This window comes from Dama dama, chromosome 23 (genome assembly GCF_033118175.1).
Source record: "Dama dama isolate Ldn47 chromosome 23, ASM3311817v1, whole genome shotgun sequence".
NCBI lineage: Eukaryota > Metazoa > Chordata > Mammalia > Artiodactyla > Cervidae > Dama > Dama dama.
In genome coordinates, this window is record NC_083703.1 from 9,548,707 (window position 1) to 9,563,867 (window position 15,161).

Here is a 15,161-nt window from a genome sequence, read left to right on the forward strand (position 1 = left end):
TTTTTTTTGTTTTATTCAGCAATAAGACCACAATTTTTCATATTTAAGGAAGTATGAAAAATTTGTCAAGTTTTAAAAGCTGAATACATGTAGCGTTGGATCAAGGCACATACAAGACTGGCCAAAGGGCGTACAATGCACTTTGGTTTTTTGTTGGGAAAAAAAAAAGTTATGGCAACGGAAAAGTGATGAGGTTTTAAACAAGTCATAGCTCACAATTCAGTAGAAAGCTGGAAAAAAAATGTTACAAGTTCATTACATAGTAGTATCTGGAAAACCGTGACAGTAATGGGCAGTATTCTTGATCATTGTGAAAGTAAATTGAACATTTATGTACAGTGTTAAAACATTTCACATAAACCAGATCTAAATTTGATTTCTAGTATTTATTTTTCTTTTAAATTCTCACTTATTTAAAGTACTACTTTCTTTTCATTGTTGAGGGGAATTGCTTGTAGTTATACTACTCTTAAAATGTGTTTAAGCTTTTTTTAAACTTCCTTTATGATAAAAACATTGTAAACACTAACAAGTGTGTCTTCAAAGTTGACTTTTCAAAAATCAAGACAGTATAGGCAAAACCAAAATGGAATTGATTCTTGTGTTTGTTACGCTATGTGAGTCTAAGTTTTCATGTTTTTTCCTAAGTACAAGTTTCCCCCACTTGGAAGCACGCTTACATTATTGTTTTCGTGAAGTCCTTTATTATCAAAGCTTTGTTAACAATGGCATTAACAACAGCAGACTTCACCCTCCTTTTCGGCCAACTGATGTATTCAGTTTAGAAGATAATGTTTATTTTCTTAAGGAGGTCTAATTTACTTAGCATAAAAATGGAGCTATGCAGCAAGTCTGATATTGCCCATTACTTCACATATTTTGATTATTGAATACCACTGGAATACAAATTTAATAGTTGGAACATTATTTCATAACTACTTTTTGAAATTTAATTTTTCTCATTCAGCCAGTTTTTATTTTTTTTTTACATTTTATTAATACCAAAGTGAAAAATGGCCTGTGCTTATACTACAAGGATCTCATGTGAATGCAGTCCTGATTGTTCAACACAGCAAGAAAATTCACTTTCACAGTCAACAAGTCATCTTACTCAGTAGAACACAAAGTAAATGGTTTATAACTTCAATATTTGCAAGGAAAATACAGTACAAATTACTAAAAAATACTAAAATATAGAATTGTGTTCAGGCATCTCCACTACATCAATCGCAGCAGTAACCTGAAATTTGAAACTTTTAATAAAAAGTTCTTAAATATAAATTATATGGCAAATGTACAGTACATTGCTTTTCTCAGTCTCTTTTTCCAGTGTTTTGCAGTAGAGCAGGGTTCCTACCATCACCCCCCTTAGGTTTAAAAAAACCGACACATGGTCTGCTGCAAGTCCTCCTGCATCATGAGTGTGAGTGATCCGAGTCTGGAATACCACTGTCTCTATAGCTTCGGTTACTACTGCTTTCACTGTGATTGTTTTTGTACAGATTCATTCCATTAGGAGGAAATATGGTGTGTATCACAAATTCCTCCTTTGAGATGGGTTCACTGCTTATCGGTAACATCTGAAAAGAAGTCTCCCTGATTTCCAGGATGGAGTTGTCCTTCTTGGTGCCGGCTTCCGCATAGTCGTCCTTTCTCCTCCGCCCTTTGCTGTACGCACAGTTCCGTGAGAAGAGGGACCCGTTCCTGTGAACGTACCAGCACACCAAAGCCAGCAGGGCGATGGCCACCAGGGCCACAGCCCCGCCAATGATGGCGGCCAGTGGCAGACTGGGGTTTTTGTAAGGTTCTTTCTCTTGCTCTCGATTAAGGGTGGTTGTAGGGTTGTACATTCGAAGGGGTGCAGTTTCAGTCTCAATACAAACAGGAGTTTCATCAAATAGATAGAGGTTACTGGTTTCCATGGGAACCATGCAGACTCGATAGGGTGAATCAGGCTCCAGGGCTGTGACCAAGTATTCGCTGCGTTCTCCTGTTACAATTGTTTCAGTTATAGATCCAAACGCTGGGCTGTGGTCCAGTTTGAGCCAGCTGAGTCTTAAAGCAGTCATAGGTAGGACAAGTTTCCAAGAGATATGAATTGTGTCAGGGGTGACAGATTTCACAGTAATGATAATTGTTTTTCTTGCCGGAATCCCTGTGGTTCGCTGGTCCTTAGTGAGTCTGGGGTTCTTCGGGTCTGGTTGTTTGGTCACAGGAGCTGGCCACTGGCCTTGAGCAGGATGTACCGTATTGGGCGTCCCAGTGGTTATCTGAATGGTGCTTACAACCGGGTTGTCCTTACAATCAAACAGTTCCACATTGAGGTCCTTGATAGCCATCCCTCGAACCTTTTCTGGAGCTTGGCACATGAGCCCACGCACGTTGACCTTCACAGGTAGTGATTGTAACCAGTCACGTACCCATTTCATCTTGCATCCACAATACCAGGGATTGTTTCGAAGAATCAATTGTGTTATGTTGTCCAAATCATCAAAGATACCCTGAGGTAAATTACTTAGGTTATTATTGGACATATCAAGTCGATACAGCTGCCTCAGATAAGAAAAAGCATTTGGGGGCACCCTATTGATATGGTTATCTTGAAGATAAAGCTTCCTCAGGTTTGTGCCTGGAAGGTTTACTGGTGCAGCAGTCAGGGAATTCCGCACCAGTGACAGTTCTGTTAAGTTGACTAGGTTGAAGAAAACTTTATCACCCAATCCATGGTTGTTCAGCAGGTTTCCATCCAAAACCAGGCGTTTTAGGCTAGTGAGGCCTTGAAGAGATGGTGATGAGATAGTGGATATGCGGTTATCATCCAAACGGAGCTCCTCTATAGTCCTGGGCAAACCCCAGGGGATTGTGCTAAGGTGATTACGAGACAGGAAGAGCAGGCGGAGATAGTTACTGTCTCTGAATGCCCCCTCTTCAATGCTAACAGCTGAGACAGAGTTATCATCTAAATGTAATTCTTCCAGATAGGGAATTTTTGAAAGTGAATCATAAGTGATGGTCCTTATGTTATTTTCTTGCAGATGTAACTCTTTGACGTACTTTGGTAGGTTGGTAGGAAATTCATCTAAACTGTTGTGATATAGGTATATTCTTTCTACTTTCAGCAAGTTTTTCAAATCTGATGGAATCCCAGCATTATTTATTTGGTTGTTCTGAAGGTAGAGAGTTGTAGCATCCTCTGGTATTCCTGTTGGAATGGATGTCAGAAAGCGATCATTACAGTAAATGAAACCGGCATCACAGCGGCACACAGATGGACAGGGTTTAGCCATAACTGATAGTGGTGCCACCTGGAGGAACAGCCCGATTTTAGTCCCAATGAGGAAGACGCTCCAGGCTGGGCTGATCATGGTCAGCAGTGTTGAGGTCCTTACACAAGGTAGTTTCAGAGCCCTAAAGTGGAGTGAGTTTAAAAAAAAAAAGCAACAGAAAACCATCAGACCAGCATACTTAAAATAGTATTCAAAATAGATGTGAACATTAAAACATTTAATAATCATTTTTATTAATTTTTTCTTGCATGCTGAGTTTTTTTTTTTTTTTTTTTTTGCATGCTAGCTAATGATGAACATAATCATACAATGTTTTTACCTTAAATATTTCTGGTATTAAGAAGTATTTTGTCCCAAATCTATTTAACTTTGAAAGTTTAATATAGTTTTATTGAATGTTTTAAAGCATTCTCATAGCACTTTTATGTCAATTTTGTGACCACTGGCCAAGCTAGTCGGATTTCTAATTTTTCCTTAATATTCATAATGAATTAACACATAGGAATATGATTTGTTATATTTAAGATAATCATGTTACTGTTCTTTAAAACCAAAAATTTATATCTGCTTTTTACATGGTAAGCTGTACAAGTATAGAAATCTGTAGTAAAAAATCTATTCTCATACTATGGAATAATTACACACCTCTGGAGACCCTGAATCCCAGTTAAGTCAATTGTTTGCTTTTATTATTTATATTATTTTTCTTTGATTATTAATATTAAACATTGTGAGATAGGCATTTCTAGCACGAAAATAAGAAGGGATAGTTTTCATTTACTTTTGGGAAGGAATGATTTATATAACTAATACGTCTGTCTTATCTAAGTGGAAAATTCCATTTCATGTTAAACTAACTCTTTTTTTCCTATTTTACTGTATGTTTTGTACTACATGGTATAATGGCTTTATGAACATTTTTCATTATATTCTAGCTCATAACATGTTTTCATAATGCATTTTATCTTTCTTCAAGTTCTAATCTAAAATATGATTCACCTTTCTCCATAGGTGGAGATTTATAGATTTATACTTATCTAGTGTGTAATATAATTTCTTCTGCACCTTTAGGTATTAATTAGCCTTTATAATTTCAGGCATGAAAATAAGACTTTAATATTTTTCCTACCTTATTGAACGATGTGGGTAAATTTTGCGTGAGTGAAAATCCAATGCACAAATATTATTTTCCTGGTGAGGGGCTGGGACTTATAAACTCTTGTTTAGTCCTTGGAAATGTTCTTCACTGTTTATTCAAGTAATTCTATGCCGCACACACCTCCAGATCAGGCTTGCTGTTGTCAATGAACATTCCAGCTGCGGTTCAGCATGGTGGGCAAGCTCATTAAAGGAGGGACCAGAAACAATTCAGTTTCCTGTTACTATGTAGAGCACATGGCTTCCTATTTTTTTTCCTTTCTTACAGAGTTTCTGTGTGAAGGTTCCTTTTGTGTAGCTTAATTCCCTTAGTGGAAATTGCTCTCTTTGAAATTCTTATTGGTTCTTCTGTGCAATGTGGTCAGAGATAGTAACTTCAGATCCTCATGAAGAAAGCCATTCATGATGCTAAGGCCTGTATAGTAATAGGTTTTTCAGGCAGTTACCCCCCACCTTTATTCCCATCCAGGATTATCCAAGTATAAACTTTGTACAGTAGCTACATCCTGAGGTATGATTACCTGCTGTGAAATAGCTATTTCCAGCTTTTGCTTCTTGATGCTTTTTCAGAATATCTGGAGCAGTCACAGGTTTTGCAAGAACAGATATTCTTTCAAGAGGTAAAGAAAACTTAATTCAAATATTCTTCATGGGAAAAATGGAAGCATACTAGATTTCCTTTATATTTCTGTTCCTTGAAATACACTGGACCTGAGCAGCTCCTGTGAAAGTAAAATGTTTTAATCAGCTATTAACAAAGAACTTTAACATACTAGAGACATTTCCTAGAAATTTAGCTTCAATTCTTTCTTTAGGCAACACCTTTCATCATAGTAGTTGTTGAAAAGGGATAAGATGACCTCTTTGTCTTTTATTTCCCATTTTGCTATATAAATAAAGTGGGAGCCAAAGTTGAGTTTGTCACAAAATAATTTCAGTTGTTAACTGACTGCTAGTGTGACTTTGAATTAAACACAGAAGCGAAGCTTTATGCAAGAGACAGTAAGCCTCTTCTATGGGTTTTGAATGCAGGTCAGGTCAATCTTTAAAATTTCACTTTCATATCTTATATAAAATGATAAAGTGTGCAAAAGGAAGAAAATAAGTACATGAAAGAGGTAAGCAAAGCCACAACTAGGATTTTTTTTATGAAATGCCATAACTTCTTAGATATTTCTGAACATAGTTTTACAAAGTCATATAGTCTACAATTTAAAGAGTTGAAAAGGGTTTGCTTTAGAAGTTTTCTTTTGATTTGCCCAGTGTCTTGTTTAATTCTTCCTGCAGGCCTCACTTTTCCCTATTGTGGAATGTGGGCACTACAACCTTCCTCCTTAGAACTATTTTTAAAGGCTAGTTGATGATCTTGAAACTCTAGTTACTCAGGTATTCTTGGCCAAAGGCAGTGTAGAAGTTCAAGTCATAACATTTTTTGAGAAGAATACAGTTTTTAACAAACTAAACTTGAGAAACTGTATTTGGAACAGAAAGGACACTATTTCAGTCCATCTCCTTGTAATGACTCTTAGGAAAGCATATCAAAACCTGACAAGGCATTTCTCTCTTGGTGCAAACAGGAACATGTCAGTTTCCAAAAATTATCTTTTTAACTTCTGAAAGAGGCTTACAGCTTGACCAAAGAGACTCATGATTTTAAGGATGACTGCTTTGTCCATTATCTAATATGCATGAAGATTTTGGGGGGTGGACAGGGAAGTGGGTAGTTTCAGTATCTGTTACATAAAGTTATATACTCAGGGACTTTCTATACAAGTAAGGTACATTAAGGTATCATGGAAATATTTGACCCTAAAAGTAGAAGCGATTTGTTTCTCCCTCAGTAATTACCTTGCATCCAACAAGGATAGCATCTGTTCCAGAATTCAAACAGTACTCAAACTGAATTTTAAATAAGACCAAGATTTGTGTTTCTGGCTCTCATTGAAAATTCAGATTCTTTTAGTTTGTCACCAGGTATCAACACTATCACAGACTGAATTAACAGAAGTAAACTGAAAAAACGTTACCAATACAATTAATTTATTATTTAGGAAACCTGAAGTAAAAATAGCAGTTAGCAGATGGATAAAGTAGTCTCTAATGAATATAGCAAAGTGCCCACAGAGGAAAGTTTAAGTGATGTATTGCTTAATGTTAGGTTTTACAAGTAATGCCTTTAGGGCTTTGCTCATTATTGTTGAATTTCGGTGGAGTATTTTCTTGAAAACTTGCTTTCTTGGTATGTGAACATGGGAAACCAAGCTGTGAAATTAATAATTACAATGTTACTTTAAAAAGTATCTTCTGTTAAATGTTTTCTAAGCTTGAAAATTATTCGACATATAAAACAATTTGGTAAATTTAAGAAAAAAAAGCAATTTAGGAAACAGTTTTGTTAAAATGCATTAAAAACTAATTAAAACCATTATAAAAATCGCACAGAGAACCTGCTTAAACTGTTGCCAATAGCCGGGCATTTCTCCTACACCAGGACAGACTTTAAAGTTGAGAAGATGAATCTGATGAATGGAAGTTAAAAATTGTTGGTCAGCCTAGAGTATGTACAAGGTGATGATCATAATGATAACCAGAGATACAGCTGGTAGCTGAAGTGTAAGTATTTTACCAATTCAAAATCCAATATGTATTGATTTCACATTTTCAAACTAGAGAAAGAAAAAATATTCCCCACTGGTATGAAGAGGAAGACGACTTTATGTTGTTTGTTTTGCTTTACATGTGTGAAGCTGCTTCCTCTGCTGTATTTGATGTGCAAACTCACATGGCCATGAATACAATGGTGGTAATAACCTGGGATTAACAGAAAGCCTAAAATCTCATTCAGTTCTTGGAAAGTGCCATTCTCTTCTCCCCAGATTGCATTAAAACAAAAGGCAAAAATACAAAACATATTTCTCTGGAGAGGATACTCTTTCAAAAATGAAGATTCCTTCACAAGTTCCTACTCCCTTTACTTAAACAGTCCAATGCATGAGTGACTGTGTTTCATATCTTATGTCTTCTCTTGCCTTTTTATATTTAAAAACTATAGTGCTAAAGAGGTTTGTTTTATTTTGCATATTAGAGGCTGTAATGGTCTTTCCATCTGAAATAAGCAGTTCTGCTTCCATGTTTAGACTTCCCTCTTTCTGAGCTGGTTCTACATATTCATGCATATAGAGACATTGTAGTTGCATGTGACTGATGAAAAAAAAAAAAAATGACCCCCACTGGCATGAACACTGTGGCCAGGTTTCCACAACATCGACTTCAGAGTCTTTATGTCTGCATAGGCTTGAAAGAGGCCATTACTTCTGAACAAAAAGGAATCAATCTTTTAGAAAAATATTGTTAATGGGGTAACTTGGGGGAAAGCATAAATGGAGCCCTGCTTACTTAAAGGAATGTTTAAGGTTTTAAAAAAAAAATCATATCCTTACTTAAGTATATAGCATTTAGAACTGTAGCAAAAAGAAAAACATAATCACCGTACTGGTAAATTAAACTTATAATATGGATCTTCCTATCAGTTTCTTTTTATAAATTAAAAAATATGGATTTAAAAAATGCATTTGTAATGTAATCACATCCATGAAAAGTCACCAATTGATTTCCATGATACACTTTAAAGAAGTATGTAAATAGATAAGGATGCTATCATTTTGAGATATTTTAAGAAAATGAATATAATTGAACAAGTTGTATCTGAATAGAATACTGGTATTTATAGTCAAGAACATGAGGCAGTCTATATGTTTATATGACTCCTTCTCTGCTACTATTTTGGAGGTGGGAATGTTTGAGATGAGAAGGTATTTGGTATTTCTTATGTTTTGATCACTTAGATTAAGATTATATGTTGATAGTGCTAACTTCCTAAATCCTTTATTTGTCCCTTTGAGTTAAATTGATTTTTGATATGAAATCATTGCTCTAAAATAAAATCTTAAATTGAGTAGAGTTTGGAGATTTTAGTTTGTTTTTAATGATTTGCCTCACATCATGGTCTCTAAACTATCCAGGGACTTTTAAATATATTAAATTTAAAAGTGGAAAAGTATGTAGAACTTTTAATCGAAGTTAACTGCATTATTTTGAGTAAAACCTTGAGACTGAAGAAAACACATGATTGCTCAAATTTATCCAAGTCTCTGAATATTTCCGGGTACACTGAAATTTGTTTTTCTTTTTTTTTTTGAGGGGTACACTGAAATTTATACAATCATAATTTAGAGTATTAGGAAAGTAATTTATTTATGAAGGCTTAAACTGCTGCTAGAAAGCTCTACAAAATGATCAATCTCTGAATGTTAAGTCTTTGCGACGACAAATAGTATTTCAAATAAACTATGTGTATGGTTAAACTGAAAAACTGGAGTATATCAGGTTAGTTGGTAGTGACAGCAAAATGCTTTCTAAGCAGCCTGTCTGGTAGTTAAATTTTCCACGATCATCAGATTTCAGGAAAGTTCCAATTCTTTTGTTTAATGCCAGGCAAGCAGAAGGACCTCTAACTCTCCTCTTGAGAGTCATGAAGTCTGAAGGGTTTGCTGAGAGGGAGAGAAGCAAGTGTGCCTTTCCTGACTTGGTTTTACCCAGACTATTTTCTAGCCTAGAAAGTTTGTTTCTTTTATGTAAATAGGGGATGGAAGTGCCAAAGCAAAGGATTTTCACTTTCTCCTTTTATGTTACAGGTTCTTTTCCCCAGTAGGTTTGTGATAAATGAATCTAATTCTGCTTCATTTATTTTGGCTTGTAAAGTTAAATCAAGCATCCTTAAAACAAAAAGGGAAACTGGGATGTTATCTTTCATCATAGTGAAACCTGCTGCTTTATTATGATATTAAGCCAAACTAAATAAGTTAGAGAACCATGGCTTATAAGAATGAATAAGAGATTAATTTAGAGGTTGGTAAAGGTGAGCAGCTGAGAGCTTGGGGCAGGGAACAAGCTTTAAGTTTGCATTGACTTTTAGGCAATTGCAATTAAAATTATGCTTATCCTTGTTAAACTGTAAACATTTTCCCACTGTGAGCCTGATATTCCTTCTTCTGTGTGGTGAGTACAATTTGGTTGATATGCTTTAAGTTTCTAATAGTCAAGTTTCCATACTCTAGTACAACAAATATATAGGTTCGCTGTGTGCCACACACTGGGCTGGAAGATAACATCCATAATCATAAAAACATCCTTTTTTTTTTCATGTCAGAGTTGAGTATAATTGCTGATTTAAACCGTTGAAGAGGAGGAAAATCATTAGCACACAAACTGGTCAACCCACAGTTCAGTGGCGCACTTTAAAAACGGGGTTTAACCAAGTGTGGTCTCTGGGCTTTCTTTTCAAAGTTGCCACGGTAACTTGTGCACGTGAAAAGTGAAAGAATAAAGAACAAAAGCTGTCATTGTCTCATCAGAGAGAGCAATTTCTCCTTTCTTGCATTTAGGCAGACTAATACCTGGAGAGAGCTTTTTATGCATTCCTGACACTTGATTTGGGGGGCTAGGAAAGAGATTATGCATATGTTAAACAAATGCAACTTTAGCTGCTGCTTAAATTACGTTTTGTTCTTTTTTACTTAAAATCTATTTTCTCTAGCTCTCTTGTCAACAGACATCAAAGTCCTGAAACCAGCTCTCCTATGCAATATAAACATGGCTTTCAGTTTGTTTTTTTAATGTGATGTTTTACCAAAGTTAGTGATGTTGATCTGCATTCTGTAACTGGAAAATGCTTTCTGAAATATATATTTCTGTTTTGGTTCTTAAGAGGCAGAAGACTTTTTCCAGGAGACATTTACAGACCATCTCTTAGTTAGAAATGTGTTTGTTGACTTGTGATAAGTTTTTGAAATGGTGGACTGTTAGAAAGAGTTGACAAAAGGTCCTTTTTATGCTCTGAAGAGAAAACTGCACTTTGGAGAATTAATACTGCTGAGAGATTTACTGTAGAGTTTTTGCCCGCTGGGGGGTGGTACACTCTACCAGAACACAGCTTTCAGAAGCCGCTAGTCAGATGTTGGCTGCTGCCGGCCAGTTTTCCTCTGGTTTAATTACAACAAAGCCTCCCGTTGAGAACAGTGAAGGCCTCTGGGGCACAAGGTGGGGGTGGGAGGGAAGGGGGACGGAGGGGAAAGGAGGGCAGAAACTACAACCTTTGAAAAATTTATTGAATCTTATTTCCCTTGTTGGCTTCGTTTATGCTGGCCTTCATTTGACTTTCAGCAATTAGTTACAATGCTATTACAATAAACTGGTTGAATAAAAGAATATTTAAGGGGGTTTATTCAGAATTTTTAAGTTAGTCTTGGATCTTGGCATCAAACACATTCTTTGTTATGTAGCCCACCCACCTTAAAAATAGGGGGAAAAGTTAACCACTGAAATGGCTAGTTTTAAACCTTTTTTTTTTTTTTTTTTCCAGATAAGCAGGTTTAATCTAATATTGATATGAACACTGGCATATCAAGAATAAAAACATAAAGAAGAAACATTCATATAACATTAATGCAAGGCAAGTCCTCTGCTACTGATTTTTGTTGGGTTTAAAATTGTTCAAAATAATCCAGAAAGAGGAGGAAGCCTTAGGGTGTGTGGCCAAGAAAAGCAGAGACAAATCTGTCTGCAGTACACTTGTGTGTTTAAAGCTGATAATTGTATTTTTCATCTGGAGACACTGACTGTTCATTAGGGTCTTGTGTCCCTAGGCAAGAGATGCTGAACGTAATTGGAGTTTCTATTTGATTGGGCAATATAGGCTAGAGAAGAAACTGGGGTAAAGATAATTAATAGCTTGCTAACAAAGTCTGACAGCCACAAGATTTCAACCAAATTTATTTCACACCGCTTCATTTAGCTCTGAAAAAGTTTTGATAGAATTGGAGGCTCCTTAATTAACACTTGGAAGCAAAAGAAACATACCTTCTATTTTACTGCCACATTCAGTTACGACAAATTTTCTTACTGTTTTTCTTCTTTTTGAAAAAAAGTTTACTTGCTGCCCAGTTATATATTTCACAGATGTTAATGTTTAGGAAGTGTTTAATTGGCCATTTTGAACCTAAGCATAATCGATTTAAAATGGGGGGGTGATGAAAAGCCCAATTAATAGCATAGTATTATACAGCACAATTAATAACTGGTAATTAGTATTATACAGTATTATATACAATATTAATGAATTCATTATGTTTATTCATTCAATAATATCTTTGCTGAATCTTGGGCTTGATATATGTTTGGCAGTATTCTATTTAAAAAAGAAATTAGATGTGATTTTCCTGTTTAAACACATGCAATCATGTTTTTGTAACCCTGTTTTTTATTTCAGGCTAATTAATATATCTAGATACGTGTGTTTGTGTGTGTGTACATTGTATACACACATATATCTGCAAACTAAGTGGCATATCTCTGATTTAATCTTCTTACAGGTTAAAACCTGGCATATTATTATTAATATTGGTAGTAGCAGTAACATTAATATTTTGTAGTACTTTTAAAAGGTTCATTTCTTTCTTTCATCATTTCAAAAGAGATGGGTATCAGTCATCTGTCACTTTGAGGTCCTGTCTGAAAACAAATTCATTCTTTATGTTTATGCTGGTTAGGATATTCCTGTGTGATTGGGGATAAATGAAAGGCATAGCTTCAGCCTATACACTATTATAGTGTCTTTATTCATATTGTTTCCTGCTAATGAGGGAACATATGTGTGCATTTTAGAGCTGATAGATTTATTAAGAAAATTTAAAATAGCTAATTATTAAAACCGTTAGAGAATTTGGTTCTATAATTGGCACATATCAAGGCTTTTTTTTTCTTTTTCATTCTCAGGAGGTAAATAAGAATCAAAGCCCCAGATGTTGAGAAAATATAGGCCTGTTGCACTCTTTACTTCTATGCAACCATTTTGTTTCAGATCTAATTCACTGAAAAAAAAATTTTTTGAGTAGATACATTTAGGTAGTTTTTGAAAGATTTGTGGTATGAAAATATTTCTTTCAATGTAAGATTTTCCTATTATAAGTTGTAAGTGAATGGATACTCTTGAGTATCCCACTTCATGAGGCTCTACTCATTTTTCCCCCTGCCACCCTGAAATCCCTGCATACATCAGGCTTAGCTTCCAGGCTGAGCTTTGTTAGTTTTTTCTGAGTAGACTTTGCCAATTACTATGCTAGTCACATACCACATTTGCCCAAGCAATGGATTTTGGCATTCTGCTGGATAGGGGATATGGTTTGTAAGAGAGTTTCCCCCTCCTCTGACTTGAATTCACTAGTTGAGATTTGCAAGCCTGGAATGCTTGAAGCAGCTCTGGCAGGATAGCAGTGCAAGCTTTAAAATCTAGGTGTAGCTGTTAATCCTTACAGAGGCACATCAGTCTCCAGGAGTAGCTGGGCTAGCTGTGAGCAAGATGTATGCTTTTCATGCACTGCGTACTCATGGGCTGAGGGATTATTGATTTTCCTTCAGAGTTGTAAAAACAGCAATTGGTGATCATACCACACATACAGTACACGCCAAGTTAGCTAGACCTTTCGCTTTCTCTCTGTGGAAAAAATCTGCCTTGTGTTAACATTTAACTTCCCAGCTTATCGTTTTCCATAAGCCTCTTTTCAAGTAGCAACTACACGAGACATAAGATAGCCACTTATCGTTATTATTATTTTTTTCTTTAATGAAAGAAAGGTTTCAAGAAACTTCTTGCATTTGGCTGCAAGAGTCCAATTTTTCCTTGCTGGCTTGCACGCACACACACTGCTCGCCCTGGTGACAGAGCAAACGTCCGTATCTGGACGCCTCATGATACCAAGCCATTCCTTTCTAGAGAGTAAAACCGAGCAAACTTTCTGGGACAATCATAAGGAAAAACAGGGGAAACACTTACCAGGAAGACGAGAAAAAGCAATCCCATATATCCTGCCGCGCTAGCTGTAATTCCACTGCCTGGGAACTGGAGTAATAACCCTCCCCCTCCGCCCAGCTCGGAGTCCAGTCCACACAAAGCCCACGGCAGCCGCAGGCTGAGCCGGTCCCGTTCGGATCACTCCTCCACCGAGGAGCAAGTAGGGGCCAGCATTTCAGTTTGCTGCACAGCCCACCTCCAAGTCTGAAGTTAAAGCCTCACCTCGCAGTGGTTGAAGAAGGGGGTGATGTCATAGATGGGCAGGACTTCGCCGAGCTGGCGCTCAGTGAGGTAACTCGAGGATCAGACAGATGAGCTTTGCCAACGCTAGAGGGAGCGAGAGCAGCCGGAATGAGGCGCTTGGCCTGGCAGGGCTGGGATGCCGCTGGTTGGTAGGTGGCCCTTGGGAATCGCAGCCTCTGCTGAAGTTGACTACATACAGCAGGGTGGTGGGAGCAAGCTTATGAAAAATGCAAGACTGCTAGAAGACTGTGTGTTACAATAGAAAGACATGGGTTCTTTTTAAGCCATCTGTATTAGAAAGGAGTTAAGCAAAATCATATTTTCATTGTTGACTAGTTACAGTAATGTTATAAATGTGAAGGCTAGTAAATCCAACAGTGAATATTTATTCAACAAATAAATAGAAAGTAGGTTCAAGTAATTAACTGATTGATTTAAGGGAAGGAAACAGGAATTCCACAAGGGTAAAAGAAAAAAAAAAAAGGTAACCATTTTTTTTTTTTTCTGGAGGTAAAGAGTAAGTTTTTGTTTGTATCTGTTGGTTTTAGGAAGTGAAACTATTTATCATATACTCCCCAAGTTATTTGTACATCTCTTTAGAGCCCAGTAGATAGATTTTTCATATTTAAAGGGACTCTTCCTAAAATAAAAAGGTTTTGAAAAATTAAAGAGTAGTTTTCTTTCTGATATATTTTTGCTTTGAACATGAGTTAAGATACAAACTTAAGATGCAAACATAGAAGAAAGAAATATTTCAGAAATAGTTTTACTTGTATTTAAATTGTTGTATTTTAATTTATGTATATGAGCAAACACTGGGCAATACAGTATCTAATTAGCAGAATTATAGACTTCCTATTTTCAATTTTGATTTTCATAGACTGGTTTCTACTGTTAGAACAACAGTTGCTTTAGGCCCATACGTTTTCCACTGAGTGAATCTCATTTTTTAATGCCATTGGGAAGAATTTTGCTTTTATATTTACCTGGAGGGCAATATCCTTAAACTAATATTATCTGCTTTATTTTCAGAGGTTCTCCTTTGTGCTTTTTAAAAGTTTCTATGAGTGTTTGTTTCTGAAGGAGGCTAGCTAATTGTCTTTCCCAGGAGTATTTGATTATGGTCTCTTCATTAGTTTCATTTAGTTTATCTATTTACATGCCTCTTTGATAGCAGTTTGGCCTTCTGAGTTCCTCTCCAAGAATGAATGATATCACAGTAGAAGGTGAACTCTTGATAAGAGGTATATTGACCTCTATTGTTCTATGATTGCACTGTTACTGGCCTCTGAGGGCAGACCCAATAAATATGGGAGGTTTAGAATTCTAATGTTTGTTGAAAAGCCAATGTCTTAGAAATGTTAGGTAGCAAAAGTTGAATTGAGATGCAGCTGCTGGGTGTTTAGAGGAAATGGAGGTTACACTAGAGATAATCTCTCAGCTAAAGGATGGATTTCTTTTTCTGTTATTACAAAATAAACACATGGGTTAAACTGTTTTATGAAATAATTCTTCCTAGAAGCTATTTTCAGTTTGAAGTTGATTAATTTAAAAAATACTTTTTG

The 15,161-nt window shown here is 36.0% G+C and overlaps 2 protein-coding genes across 3 annotated transcripts in view; one reads left to right on the plus strand and one right to left on the minus strand.

Moving 5' to 3' along the window:
• MACROD2 (mono-ADP ribosylhydrolase 2) overlaps nt 1-15,161 on the plus strand; it is a 714,676-nt gene that overhangs the window by 337,049 nt on the left and 362,466 nt on the right. The gene's annotated exons all lie outside the window — the stretch shown is intronic.
• FLRT3 (fibronectin leucine rich transmembrane protein 3) lies at nt 629-13,563 on the minus strand. 2 transcript variants are annotated; one of them, XM_061125970.1, is made up of 3 exons: nt 13,336-13,563; nt 4,967-5,167; nt 629-3,408 (listed from the first exon to the last, which is right to left on the minus strand). In XM_061125970.1, exon 3 carries the CDS (start codon nt 3,363-3,365, stop codon nt 1,416-1,418), a length of 1,950 nt encoding a protein of 649 aa, XP_060981953.1. In that variant the 5' UTR covers nt 3,366-3,408; nt 4,967-5,167; nt 13,336-13,563; the 3' UTR covers nt 629-1,415. The 2 variants fall into 2 exon arrangements, with proteins under 2 accessions (XP_060981953.1, XP_060981954.1); XM_061125971.1 differs by having other exon boundaries at nt 4,417-5,167.